Source organism: Pristiophorus japonicus, chromosome 1, assembly GCF_044704955.1.
Source record: "Pristiophorus japonicus isolate sPriJap1 chromosome 1, sPriJap1.hap1, whole genome shotgun sequence".
In the NCBI taxonomy this organism is placed as follows: Eukaryota; Metazoa; Chordata; class Chondrichthyes; family Pristiophoridae; genus Pristiophorus; species Pristiophorus japonicus.
This window is the reverse complement of record NC_091977.1, coordinates 434,624,309-434,639,951: the sequence shown is the minus strand read 5'-3', so window position 1 is coordinate 434,639,951 and position 15,643 is coordinate 434,624,309. Positions and strand designations below refer to the sequence as shown.

The 15,643-nt window shown below is 41.3% G+C and overlaps 1 protein-coding gene across 1 annotated transcript in view; it reads right to left on the bottom strand.

Moving 5' to 3' along the window:
• Positions 1-6,371: 6,371 nt before the first annotated feature.
• The window catches only part of kcnq3 (potassium voltage-gated channel, KQT-like subfamily, member 3), a 636,930-nt gene continuing 627,658 nt past the window's right edge, over positions 6,372-15,643 (bottom strand). Inside the window, exon 15 of the mRNA XM_070875993.1 lies at positions 6,372-7,118. Coding sequence (XP_070732094.1) covers positions 6,372-7,118 — 747 coding nt within the window. The remainder of the gene's footprint in view (positions 7,119-15,643) is intronic.

Below are 15,643 nucleotides of genomic sequence, written 5' to 3'. Positions count from 1 at the left end.
TGAAATATACTGGAATAACATACGGTTCAGTAGTCAAGGAAGCCTAGCTGTCTCAGCTTCTCAAATTCAGTTCTATTTTGATCTGAAATCGTGCCAATCAAAAGGGCAGTCAGCCCAGAGGCCCCTTGCACTCAGCAGCGTAGCTTGAAATAGTTCTTAACTATATTAAAGTTACAGACTACATGTTGATTTGCTGCAAATTCAAGACTCACAAAGAGCTGCCTTTTTCTCTAAAATGCTGAGTGGAGGGCATGAGAGCAATTACATTTCATTGTGTTAGGCTGATGCCAGGCTAACCCTTGCACTCTGTGCACTGAATCATCTACAGTCACTGTAAAATGCAGAAGGTTCAACTTTTTCCCTTGCTCTATTCAAAACATTTTGAGGTAAAATGTTTCGGTTTCTGAATTATCTATCAAATAATGACAAAATGTTTGTTTGCAATCTCAGACTTGCTTATTTTAATACATTAATGTATTTTAGTGACATTGGTATTTATTCATTTCACATTTATTTTTATTTCTCTTCTCTCCTGCATCCTGTGTTGAGGCAGAAGGATGGACTACTACCTCAACCAATGACCCTCTGTAGTGAGAATGTAGATGAACAAAATCCTACATAGAAGCCGCTATTCTCAAATTTCACTCCTGAAGTTGCTGATCCTTGTTGGATTTAGCTTCATGGACAATAGCAGTCCTGGACAAAATGTTCGTTTGCAATCTCAAACATCTTATTTTAATATATTTATTTATCCCATTTTTCTCTTGCCATTTATCTTGTACACATTTTTCATATGTGAGGAAGCACAGAAGGGGCTCAAATCTCTGGCTGCCACGTCAGCGAAAATTGGTGGAAAGCCTAAAGAAAAAGCAGAAAAGGCCATTTATGCTGTTTCTCTGGGGTTTCTATTGAACATATGCCAAGGTTACAATGGGGCATTGGGAGAAGCCCCAGCAGAAATTCCATGTACATCTGTCAGTAGGCTATTTTTTTTAAAGTAAGTTTCAATTAAATGCCCCCTTTTTTTTTTAGGGCACCAAAACCCACAATTTAACAATTGGAAATTAAAGGGAACCTTTTTCAAATCAAATTAAAATTCTGTTCCCTGTTGAAATGATGCACTTCAGTCCCTCCAGCGCCCATCTCTCGCGGATACCGCGTGCTCCATCTCCAGGGACACTTTGGCTCGAATTTAGTGGGCTATTGGTCCAAAAAGAGAAACACAGCTGATACCAATTAAAGGTCACCTGATAACGACTAGGAACACAAACTCCTAGCTAACTGCTTTCTCTCCCCAGCACCGTGGTGCTAAGTTACATTGTAGCAACTCAATGTTACCCAGTAAGATTAGCTCATGCAGCATGGAATTGCTGAGAGGACACATGACAGCGTCAAGACTTACCTGTAAATAATCACCACTTGGGTGAAATCACCAGGGAGTTTCCAGTGCTTTTGGGGCCATATCATAGCAAGCGGTCAATGCTTTATAAAAGGAGGGATTAGCAACAAAAAAAGGTAGAAGAAATAAAGATTAGAAGAAAGGTCCCCAGTTCACAATAGTATATTAATATGCTAGGAGTGACACTGGTATGTTGTTCTTATATTCATTTTCTGATACCTTTTTAGTGGTGTTTTTTGCTTCTTTTCCTCACTCTTTCTCTGTGTTTTTGTACATATTGGTGATGTTTATGTAGGAAACAGTAATCAAATATTTACCTCAACAGAAGAGAAAGCGCGTACCGATCACTTACCCCCACAGCCTGTCTTTTGCCTCCACACTGGCTTTGCTAGCCACTGAATTTTACCAACCACCTTTGCTCCATATGCCTTTGGAAAGGCTGCCAACATTTTTTAATCCTTTATAGCATTTGGAAAGGCGCAGCCGTGGTTCAGTGCACTGACGCGTCTCGGTCAGAAGATTGTCAGTACAAGTCCCACTCCAAGGAATTGAGCACATAATCTTGGCTGCGACTTCACTGCAGTACTGAGGGGATGCTGCAGTGTCGAAGGTGCCACCTTTTGGATAAGATGTTCTGCCATGGGTCCAACTGCCCTCTCAGGTGGACGTAAAAGATCCCATGGCACCAGTTCTAAAACAAGGAGGGGAGTTCTCCAGTGTCCTGGCCAATATTTATCCCTCAACCAATGTCACGAAAACAGATTATCTGGTCAGTATCTCATTGTTGTTTGTGGTAACTTGTTGTGTACAAATTGGCTGCCATATTTCCTACATTACAACAGTGACTACACTTCAAAAAGTACTTCATTAGTTGTAAAGTGCTTTGGGATGTCCTGAGGTCATGAAAGGTTCTATATAAATGCTAGTTCTTTCTTTTAGTAATTATAATAATTTGTGGCCATTACCTTTAAGTGGCTTCATCCCTTTAAAGCTGAATTCCCACACACTTAGGACAAGGCCCAAACTAGACTGAGAGCTCACCTTAAATAAGAAATGAGAATTGATTATGGAAGATTTAGTATTCCCAATTAATGTGGGTGAAACGCGCCTGCCCTGCTCACTCCCCCTCTTCCCCAATACAGGTCATGCAGAGACTCTTCTCCACCTCCCAGTTTATGGTGGCACCTTGCTCCTCTAACCCCTCACAAACACTCTGGCCCATACGTGATGCTGCTGCATCTTTCAGGGATGAACCATTACTGGCCACTGTTGGGTGAGAATTCTTGATCTTGTAAATCTGACTTGAGAAATCCTGCCCAAAGCTTGCAGTAGGCTTGCCAACCCTCCAGCATTGCCTTGGAGTTTCGAGGAATTAAAGATTAATCTCCACAACACTGCTGCGAGCAATCCAGGAGGTAAATCATAGTGGCTTTCAAAAAAGTTTTTTTCTTAAATTCTTAGAATTTTGACTCTTAGTTATAAAAATATCGGACATGGGGAAAAGGCTATTGGCTAACATTGAAGAATAATCCAATCGGGTAATGAAGAGTCTATTCACTTTCCGATTGGCGTAAGAAGGTGGTGCACCATGAGGATGGATATGTCGGGCTACCAATGATGAGTGATGGGGGTGGGGTCATTGGAGGCAGGAGGTCATGTGATGAAACCTCCAGGAATATGTTCAACCAGAGTTGCCAGCCCTAGCTTGCAGCAGAGTTTCATTCCTGCTGCAGCAGCAGGTAGCAACTAGGAGTGACAGTGATTTTATTTGGACAAGAGGCCACTGACTCCAAAAAGGCTGACTCTTTTCATGCTTTGCATAGATGGGACAATGGTTGAAAAGAACTATCTTGTCAGCTATTTTCAATCATTCTACTTTAAAAGCTTATCTTTTTTGACAATGCTCCAGTTGCTGTTATATTACAGCCAATGTCCATCCTTCCTGATGTGAGACCACCTCTAGCAGCTGACTTTTGATATGTATCTGGCTGAAAGCCTGACCTCCTGTAATTGCCTAGGGATGCAATTTAATTGCTTTAACCATAACTGAAGAACTTTAATAACTCGAAGCAGTCACATCACTGCTTTTAAACATGTTTCTGTTTTTGGCAAAATAAACCAGTTTGGCAAGGTTTTGGTTAGCTCAGATTTTCTATAGAATGTCAAAATTGTTGGAACCACAGCTTGAATTCTGCAGGCACCCATACCACATGATGTCCACTTTTTGTTAGTTGGTTTGTTTAAGTTTGAAGATGATGAATGATGAGATGTTTCAGCAGAAGAACACAGAATATTTTAATATCCATTTATTTATAACTAGTGCAATTGTAAAGAAAGAACAGAAGCACTAAGTTTAAATATAACTCTAAATAATACATATTGTAAAGAAACACAAATCTCCAAAAAGGTTGGGCTGTTTGAGGTTATATAATTACAAGAAAAGTTTGAATCTGTTGATTAGAAATACAGTTCACAAAACATAGAAACAGCACTGAAGGCCACTTGTATGAAAATCATGTTTCTTTTTTAATTTGAAACAACAAACTGGAATTCAACCATTTGTAATTATCAAGTAAAATGTCTCCTGGGCAAGGCACAAATACCTGTCAGCTACTCTCAGTCTCACTATATTGACCTTTAATAGTTTGAAACATTATTACAAAACACAGTTAAAGAGTAGAACAAAGTGTTAGTGTTACAAAACGTATGGCAGGCCCTTTCATTCTTTGTTAATTTTCTTAAAGAGACAACATCCTTTTTTTCCTTTTATGTTGTTGGACTACCAAAAACAATATAAAACTGAAATGTTTCAAATATGTGCTATCCCTGGCATGTTCAACATTCAAAGATGCTGCCATACCCACTCTCAAAATACGTTGTACAGAACCTCTCCTTGCCAAAATAAAACCCTGAAAGATTTTGAATTTGCCTCATTGAATTGTGTTAGTGTCACACAATGTTTAAGGATAATAGCTACAGGGTATTTAATATCTTGCTAAATACTGTACAGTGACTAAGCAGTCTCCCACCTATCGACATTCAGACTTCTAGATGGGTTACACTCTTAAAAGGGGCTTCATGTTTCAAAGCACAATTATAATTTAATGAGCCTCCCACGCTGGCTTAAAACATTGGGAGCGTGTATCCAATTCCTTCTAAGAGAAATGAAATTCATCATTCTCAGAATATAATGGCATTCTCAGCATCTATAATATAATAATCAGATATAATAGTGTTTTGGAGATCTGTAGCATTCACTGTTATGTTTGAACAATGCTTAGTATAACTGTACAGCTATGAAGAGTTATCACTCAGTGCAGACTGGAACTTTTTGTTGGGATTATAATTAAATGTAGCTGGCATAATTTACACTTTTTTACTGCTCATGCGGTGCAGTCAAAATTTGCAATGACACGTGAACACATTAATCAGCATAAACTACCCTTTACTTATTCTGGTAGCTACCTTTACTTGTGCAACTTTCCTGTAAACAAAAACCTGAATTAAAAAAAAACGATTTCCTTTGCAGAAAAGAAGATGGGTGGGGCAGTGTGGAGACTCTCTTACTGATGACAAATGGACCATGAGACATGAAGTAAACATATTCGCATAATACAATATTGTTGATTTAACCACAAATATTGCTCTACTGTACTGCCTGTTTTATAAACCATCCAGTAAAGTCCAATCCACTTAATTTGAAGTAACTCAATTCAATTTATCTGATACCTCAATTATTTTTAGCACTAAATTCCTAATTTCCTATATTCTTTAAAATTGCTTAATTTAAATGATCGAATAATTCAAATATTTTGGCGCAAGAAACAACTGGAGTCAGGATACACTGAATTCTGCTGATAAATTGTCAGCTTGTACATACAATCAGTTATGTTTTTATTATATCTCTAAATATATTTTAATTAATATGGCATTGAAGATCTTGGGATGTATTTGTGAAAGCCACAGATATCACCTCACTGCTCTGCAGAACACAAATATGTTACAAAATTACAAAATTAAAAAAAATTGATATGCTATCTTTGCTGGAATTACAGCAGTTATACTTTATGCTACTATTATACTTTTCAGTTCGTCCAAACATCCCTGCAGGAGGCTTCATGACATTACAGATCAATACACAGCATTCAAGATATGTCAAGGTAAGTGCACTTGAATAGGTGCAAAAGATTCAGAAAAAATTTTAAATAAAAATGTAAACTATACACAGCTGGAAAGTGATGAATTGTGAAATGTGCACCATGTATGAGGTAGTACCATAATCCCCATTACTTGCTGGCTTATTTTCCTTACTCCACCAGCCCCCCTCATGTAGCTACTAAGCTATGCATTTGGGGATTTTTGCATTTCACAAAGGACATGCTTTTGTTTGTTTTTACTCAGTATACGTGTGGGCAGGTTAGTCAATTTAATTTTATATTTAAAATTGCATTTTTCAGAATGCACTTTTCAATTTTTCTATCAGCCAGCAAAATGGTAGTGTTAAAAAGTATAAAGGTAACTAGATAGATGATATGTGTAACAAAACATTATATGGCATAACCTATCCAGTTAGAAAGGGACACTGTCTCCTTAAAAAATTACTTGCAGGTTGAAGCATTGTTACAAAAAATGTATCTAATAACTTTCTGCATAGATTCTAACCCACATATATTGTAGGGATTGAAATGACTTCATTACTGTACAATAACATAGAAGAAATGTGGCTTTGTTGTTAATAGTGTTCAAAACCATGTACCAACATGCAAATCTTTACAATTTTTAAAATGTATTTACAAACAAAAATTGCTTTTGGAATATTGAAAATATTAACAATTCTCTAGCACTACATCCATGCATTACATGCAATTTTGTCAGTGAAACACATTGTAACAAGCTCTGGTTGTTTTGTATGAAGCAAGAAATGTGAACTTTTTATAGTGACTGTACATGTATGGGTCAACCGGTGACCCTGCTAAATTGGTTTATTTGATGTAGGCCATATATTGTCAGGAATTCCTTCCCCTGTCGATGATAGAGGCGCAGAACCACATGGTGTGTAAGGATCGGTGTCTGTGTCTGTTTCGCCCTCTGCTAAATAAAGTTTCGATTTTGGCCAACTTCCTCCCCCATAAAAGCCAAAAGTCAAGTCATCCTTTGATTGGGAGATGCTGAATCCACTGGGGGAACGCTCCAGCTCCTCATGGTTGACTGAAAGGAGAGAGATTGGAGTATCACTGTCTCTTGTGCTTCTCCCATGTCTCAGTGTTAATTTGTCAGAAAAAGGACTTGTTAACTCTTCTCCCTGATAGCTAGGGCATAGGTTACCTTGTGTGTTTGTCAGTGAACTTATTGGCAGAACTGTTGGTCTTTCAGTATATGATGGAGCAGGGGGTGGAGGAAATCTTGATAAATCAGCAGCTAAAGATGAAAACTTTGTACTTCCTGGACTCTGTCTGAAGAAACCAAAAGGAGCAACAGAAGAAACTTGGACTTGATAACAATTTTGAGGTGCCATATAGGCGCAGGAATCACAATAGTTTGAGATGACTCTTTTAATCTCAGAGTATTTGTTTTCCACTTTGTCCTCAATTGGACTTTGCTGAACTGATGTCCCTACCCCTTTCGTTGAATAGTACCCAGTTGACATAGACTGCTGAGTATTCATATGCTGAATGTGCATATCCACAAGGAAGTCAATCTTTTTCTCCATTACTTCTACCTATGAAAGATCAGAGGAAATGTTATCAAATTAATGATTGCAGGCACCTTTACATAAGTAGTCAGCTTAGGATGAATATTTTTGGCTTTGCTTTTCATTTACATTATGTTCTAATAGATGGAGGCTTCTTCAAACTCCTTATCCAAGGCCAAGTACAACATAAGAATTAGGAGCAGGTGTCGGCCACACAGCCCCTTGAGCTCAGTCTGCCATTCAATAAAATCATGGCTGATCTTCAACCTCGACTCCACTTTCTCCCGCGATCTCCGTATCCCTTGATTCCACTAGAGTCCAAAAATCTATCTTAGCTTTGAATATACTCAACGATTCAGCATCCACAGCTCTTTGTGGCAGAGAATGCCAAATATTCACAATCCTCTGAGTGAAGAAATTCCTCCTCATCTCAGTCTTAAATGGCCAACCTCTTATCCTGAGACTATGCCCCCTCCGTCTAGATTCTCTAGCCAGGGAAAACAACCTCTCAGCATCTATCTGTCAATCCCCCTCAGAATCTTGCATGTTTTAATGAGATCACTTCTCATTCTTCCAACCCCAGAGAGTATAGGCCGAGTCTACCCAATCGCTCCTCATAGGACAACCCTCTCATCCCAGGAATCGATCTAGTCAACCTTCATCGCACCACCTCTAAGGCAAGTATATCCTTCCTTAGATAAGGAGACCAAAACTGTGCACAGTACTCCAGGTGTGGTCTCAACAAAGCCCTGTACAATTGAAGACTTCCTTACTTTTGTACTCCAAACCCCTTGTAATAAGGCCAACATGCCATTTGCCTTTCTAATTGCTCGCTGTACCTGCATGCTAACTCTCTGTGTTTCCAGTATGTGAATGCCTAAATCTCTCTGAACACCAACATTTAATAGTTTCTCACCATTTAAAAATTCTTCTGTTTTTCTATTCTTCCTACCAAAGTGAACAATCTCATATTTTGCCACATTATACTCCATCGGCCACCTTATTGTCCACTCACTTAACCTGTCTATATCTCTTTGCAGGCTCTTTATATCCTCCTCACAACTTACTTTCCCACCTAGTTTTGTATCGTTTGCAAACTTGGATACATTGCACTCGGTCCATTCATCTAAGCCATTTATATAGATTGTAAACAGCTGAGGCCCAAGCACTGATCCTTGCGGCACCTCACTAGTTACAGCCTATCAACTGGAAAATGACCCCTATCCTCTATTTTCTGTCCATTAATCAATCCTCTATCCATGCTAATATATTATCCCCAATCCCATGAGCCCTTATCGTGCATAGCAACCTTTTATTAAATTAATAACTCTTTATCTGAATGCACAGAGCATTCATAACAAGATAGATGAACTAGTGGCACAAATAAAAATAAATTGGTTTGATCTAATAGCCATTACTGAGACGTAGTTGCAAGGTGACCAAGGTTGGGAACTGAATGTTCCAGGGTACTTGACATTTTGAAAAATAAGGCAGAATGATAAAGGAATGGGGGTAGCCCTGATAATAAAGAACGACATAAGGACAGTAGAGAGAAACAATCTTGGCTTGGAAGATCAGGAAGTAGAATCAGTATGGGTGAAGATAAGGAATAACAAGGGGCAGAAAACAGTGGTGGGAGTAGTATATAGGCCCCCTAACAGTAGCTATATTGTTGGACAGAATATTAATCAAGAAATAGTAGGAGCTTGTAACATAGAAACATAGAAAATAAGTGCAGGAGTAGACCATTCGGCCCTTCGAGCCTGCACCAACATTCAAAAGATCATGGCTGATCATGCAACTTCAGTACCCCATTCCTGCTTTCTCTCCATACCCCATGATCCCTTTAGCCGTACGGGTCACATCTAACTCCCTTTTGAATATATCTAACAAACTGGCCTCAACAACTTTCTGTGGTAGAGAATTCCACAGGTTCACAATTCTCTGAGTGAAGAAGTTTCTCCTCATCTCGGTCCTAAATGGCTTACCCCTTATCCTTAGACTGTGACCCCTGGTTCTGGACTTCCCCAACATCGGGAACATTCTTCCTGCATCTAACCTGTCCAATCCCATCAGAATTTTATATGTTTCTATGAGATCCCCTCTCAATCTTTTAAATTACAGTGAATATAAGCCTAGTCGATCCAGACTTTCTTCATATGTCAGTCCTACCATCCCGGGAATCAGTCTGGTGAACCTTTGCTGCATTCCCTCAATAGCAAGAAGGTAACGCAATAATCATGGGGGACTTTAATCTTCATATAGACTGGACAAATCAAATTGCCAAAGGTAATCTGGAAGACGAGTTCATGGAATGCATTCGGGACAGTTTCCGAGAACAATATGTCATGGAACCTACCAGGGAACAGGCTATTTTAGATCTTGTACTGTGTACTGAGACAGGGTTAATTATCAATCTCATAGTAAAGGATCCTCTGGGGCAAAGTGATCATAATACAATAGAATTTCATGTTACATTTGAGAATGACTTGCCTAAGTCCGAAACTAGAGTCTTAAACTTAAATAAAGCCAATTACATAGGTATGATGGGTAAGTTGGCTAAGATGCATTGGAAAAATAGATTAAAAGGTATGGCAGGAGATAAGCAGTGGCTAGCATTTAAATAAATATTTAATTATTGTCAATAAAAATACATTCCATTGAGAAACCAAAGCTACACAGGAAAAGTGATCCATCCGTGGCTAACTAAAGAAGTTAAGGATAGCATTAGATTGAAAGAAGAAACTTATAATGTTGCAAAGAATAGTAGCAAGCCTGAGGATTCGGAGAGTTTCAGAAACCAGCAAAGGATGAAAAAAACTTGATAAAAAGGGAGAAAAAAAGATTATGGGCTAGATTTTACATTTTTTTTGCATGCATAATGCCCACTTAACATCCATTTTACCGCTGAAATGAGGTATAACGCCCAGATATCGGCCATTTATCTACAAAATGGAAACTGACGCCCATTTTTCGGACACCTATCGCCGAGTGCTACTTTTCCCAAGTACGTAACGCCGGGAAAAAATAATACCGCCTGTCCACTTTTTTAGCGCGGAATCATCAGAATGCGCGAAACCAACGCCTATAATATCGCCCAGCGTTACTTTCCACACGGAATTAATGCCGAGATTCAATAATACCGACCACCCACTTTATTTTGTCGTAAAGATCACATTTGCCGAAACTAACGCCCAGGAGATCGCCCAACATCACTTTCACCACCTCGCCCACAATATCGCTCGCCCAAAAAACCGCCGGGAAAAAGTGGAACTAACCGGAACTACTCACAGCGTTATGGAAATCATGTTCTAAATCACATGTCGCATCATTTAAAAGGCTGCTCTGCTTCAATCTCAGGGGAGTTCGGATGCACTCTGGAGGTCTTTGGAGGTGATGTGAACATCTGAACAAACATCTTTATCTTACTGTGCACGATTGGAATTTAATAGGTGTCTTTGTCGGGACATTCATTCTTTGTGACCAATCGGTGGAAAACAGATAGCTACTGGAATGTGGCCTGTCCTTTCTCACCCTCTCTTGATGACCAATTACATGCTGCAGACTCGAGATGGCAGAAGGTACGCTCCACAGCATTATGTGCCCAATGTAAGACTTCACAGACTGATGAGGAGAACCAGACGTTACACCCCCCGCAAGTACAGGGACAAGCAGTCTTCCCTCGACTTGCCTGACACCACCTGCCTTCGGAGACTGCGCTTCCACAAAGGGGTTATCACTGAGGTATGCCAGCTCATAAGGAAAGATTTGCAGCCTGCCAGCACCATCAGTTCTGCACTGTTCAGCGAGGTCAAAGTCACCGTGGCACTGTCGTTCTACGCGTCGGGTTCTTTTCAGGCCTCAGCTGGCGACATTGCGGTATGTCTCAGCATGCCACACATTGCTGTATTAGACAGGTCACTGAAGCCCTGTATGGATGGACTTCATCAGCTTCCCTATGACCAGGGAGGCTCAGACTGAGAAGGCTTTAGGATTGTACCGAATTGCTAACTTCCCCAAGGTGCAGGGAGCAATAGACTGTACGCACATCGCGATGCGGGCACCTTTTCAGGATGTAGAGGTTTTCAGGAACCACAAGGGATTCCACTCCCTGAATGTGCAACTCGTTGTCGACCACCAGCAAATTATTATGGCAGTGAATTTCCAGGCAGCATCCATGATGCTCACATCCTGTGTGAGAGCACTGTATCTGACTTGTTTAACAATCAGCCACAAGGTCAATGCTGGATGCTTGGTGACAAAGGATATGGCCTCGCCGCCTGGCTGATGACCCCCCCTGCGCGACACCCACACCAAAACTGAGAAGCAATGCAGTGAGAGCCACAGAGCCACTCGCAATATCATGGAGAAAACCGTTGGAGTGCTTAAGCAGCGCTTTAGATACCTGGACCACTCAGGAGGCGAGCTCCAATACCACCCTGAGCAGGTAGCTTAATTCATGGTGGTGTGCTCCATGATGCACAACTTGACTATCAGGAAGAGACAAGAATTGCTGGAAAGGTGTGACGGTCCGCCTCAGGAGAGAGAGGAAAAGGAGGATGAGGAGGTGGATGCTGACATCGACCCACACAATCAGGCTGATGCTGAAGCCATGCCCTCGCACCCCTGTAGACCACATGAAAGGGCCCATGGTGGCATCATAGCTGTAAGACTCTTACGTCAGGAGCTCATAAATGAGCGCTTTGCTTGAAAGAACGTGGGTGGTACTTACTGCTGGGTTTGCAGGTCATACATCAATTGTGGGCATCATCTTGGTGCTCCGAGCCAGAAGCAAGTTCTTCCTCCTGGCCCTCATGTGTCGTTGGCAATGGGGGTGCGGTGCAGTGCAGCACTCCGGGACCACTGGGGGCCCTCTGCCACCAGTGTTCCTGGCTAACAGCTCCAGGGCCTCCTCCATCCCTTTCCATGTTATGTATTATTTGTTGGACAAAAACTCGGTGCCAACTATGTTCCGGGTGTTTAATAGGCTTTTTGCTGCTGGTGAATCTCCCTCGTGCCTCTCACAACAGCCAAACAATCACACACCACACTCACACGCTTTCAGTCCCTCTCTGCTCCCTCTCTCTCTGTCTCCTCTTCTGCACATGTAATGATAACTCCTGTCATGTATCGCACATTACTGTATCTAACTGTATCTTACCATGCTATACATGACTGTAACTGGATATGACCTGCAATAATAAGCATACCTTACTACCAGGGGTGCACTTGCAGGAGACACTCCATACCTGTCCCACTGTGGTATGTAAAGGGAGGTCTCAGGCAAGTGCAGCACTGGAGAGCTGGAATTAAAGGTGCAGGTCCTGAGTGACCTTGACTTCAGCATGTCTCTCATGTAAGTCAGTACATTAGAGTCAGGACTTAACAACTCCTGACCTCCTGAATCGCGGGAAATGAGTGTTGCCATGGCATTGTTAAGGATGGCGACACTTTACGGCAAAAGGTCAGAGAGATTTAACGCTAACACCCATTTCAGATTGCTCGTGGTAATGGCCAATTTTTAAAATGGAGACCTGGGGCTTTGAGAATGGGCGACAAGCCGGCGATCTGAAAACCCCACGCCGTAAATACCGCCCATTGTTGGGTGATCTGCACAAAAATGTAAAAAGGAAGAGAGTAGCAAAAGTAAACATAGGTCCCTTAGAGACTGAGGCAGAAGAAATATTAATGAAGAATAAGGAAATGGCAGAAACGTTAAACAAATATTTTGTATCTGTCTTCACAGTAGAAGATGTGAAAAGCATACCTAAAATGATGGGGAACCAACGTCTAATGAGGGTTAGGAACTTAATGTAATTCATTTAAGTAGAGAAAAAGCACTGGAGAAACTAATGGGACTAAAAGCTGACAAATCCTCTGGACCTGATGACCTACATCCTAGGTTTTAAAAGAGGTGGCTGCAGAGATAGTGGATGCATTGGTTTTGATCTTTCAAAATTATCTAGATTCTAGAACAGTCCCAGCGAATTGGAAGGTAGCAAAAGTAACACCGTTATTCAAGAAAGGAGGGAGAAAGAAAACTACAGGCTAGTTAGCCTGACATCAGTCATCAGGAAAATATTGGAATCCATTGTTAAGGAAGTGGTATCAGGGGACAGATATAATATGATTAAGCAGAGTCAACATGGTTTTATGAAAGGAAAATTGTGTTTGAAAAATTTATTAGAGCTTTTTGAGGATGTAACTAGCAGGTTAGATAAAGGGGAACCAGTGGATGTTGTATATTTGGCTTGCCAAAACGGATTCGATAAGGTTCCACATAAAAGATTATTACACAAAACAAGGACTCATGGGACTGGAGGTAATGTATTAGCATGGATAGAGGATTGGTTAGCGGACAGAAAACAGAGAGTTGGGATAAATGGGTCATTTTCAGGTTGGCAAGCCGTAACTAGTGGGGTGCCGCAAGGATCAGTGCTGGGGCCTCAGCTATTTCCAATCTATATTAATGACCTAGATGAAGGGAGCGAGTGTAATGTACCTCGGTTTGCAGACGATACAAAGCTAGGTAGGACAGTAAGCTGTGAGGAGAACACAAAGCATCTACAAAGGGATATAGATAGAGTAAGTGAGTGGGAAAAAAATTGGCAGACGGAGTATAATGTGGAAAATGTGAGGTTATCCACTTTGGCAGAAATAATAGAAAAGCAAATTATAATTTAAATGGAGAAAAATTGCAAAGTGCTGCAGTACAGAGACCTGGGGGTCCTTGTGCATGAAACACAAAAAGTTAGTATGCAGGTACAGCAAGTAATCAGGAAGACAAATGGAATGTTGGCCTTTATTGCAAGAGGGATAGAGTATAAAAGCAGAGAAGTCCTGCTACAACTGTACAGGGTATTGGTGAGGCCACACCTGGAGTAGTGTGTGCAGTTTTGGTCTCCGTATTTAAGAAAGAATATACATGCATTGGAGGCTGTTCAGAGAAGGTTCACTAGGTTGATTCCGGAGATGAGGGGGTTGACTTATGAAGATAGGTTGAGTAGGTTGGGCCTATACACATTGGAGTTCAGAAGAATGAGAGGTGATCTTATTGAAACGTATAAGATAATGAGGGGGCTCGACAAGGTAGATGCAGAGAGGATATTTCCACTCATAGGGGAAACTAAAACTAGACTTAGTCTTAGAATAAGGGGCCGCCCATTTAAAACTGAGATGAGGAGAAATTTCTTCTCTCAGAGGGTTGTAAATCTATGGAATTCTCTGCCCCAGAGAGTTGTGGAAGCTGGGTCCATGATCAGATCAGCCATGATCGAATTGAATGGTGGAGCACGCTCGAGGTGCCAAATGGCCTACTCCTGCTCCTATTTCTTATGTTCTTATGATAAGAGGTAGGCCATTTAACACAGAGATGAGGAGGAATTTCTTCACTCACAGGGTTGTGAATCTTTGGAATTCTCTGCCCCAGAGAGCTGTGGATGCTGAATCTTTGAATATATTCAAGGCTGTGATGGATAGATTTTTGGGGTCGAGGGGAATTAAGGGATATGGGGCGAGATTTTACACTTTCTTTGCATGCATAACGCCTACTTAATGTGCATTTTACTGCTGAAATGACGTATAGCCCAGATATCGCCCATTTAGCCACAAAATGGAAACTGACGCCCATTTTTCGGACATTTATCGCCGAGCGTTATTTTCCCCATGTGCATAACGCCGGGAAAAAATAATACCACCTGCTCACTTTTTTTAGGCAGAATCATCAGAATGGGCGAAACCACACCCATAATATCGCCCAGCATTACTTTCCGCACATAATCAATGCCGAGATTTAATAATACCGCCCGCCCACCTTTTTTTGTCGTAAAGATCACATTTTCCAAAACTAATGCCCAGGAGATCGCCCAGCGTCACTTTCACCACCTCGCACGCATCTCGCCCACAAATATTGCTCACCCAAAACGCCGCTCAGAAAAAGTGGAACTGTTCTGAACGAATCACAACAATGTGGGTGCCATTTTTCAAATCGCAGGTCGCTTCATCCAAAAGGCTGCTTCAACTTTGGGGGAGTTTGGATTGACTCTGGAGTTCTTCTCAGGTGAAGTGACCATCTCAACAGACATCTTTTCAGATTCTGGACAATTGGGGTTTACTGTAGGTGTATTTTAGTGAAGAAATTATTGCTTCTGATCAATCGCTATTATACTTTCATTGCAATGGGGCCAACCATTTCTCAGCCTGCATCGATTAATACGCAGATGCTGCAGAGTGCAAATGGCTCAATGTCTAATGCACCTCATTATGTGCCCAATTTAAGACGTGCCTGAATGAGGAGGAGGTCCAGACCATACCCATCCCACACTTAGGAGGAGAGGTCTTACCTCAACGTGTTCCAGCACACCTGCCTTCGGAGACTGTGCTTCCACAAGGTGGTGATCAATGAAATATGCAAACTCATCAGGCCAGATATGCAGCCTGCCATCAGGACATCAGTGTGGATCGAGGTCAAGGTCACAGCAGCACTGTCTTTCTACACATCCGGTTCCTTTCGGGTCTCCGCGGTCGAGATTTGCCCTGTCTCACCATGCCAC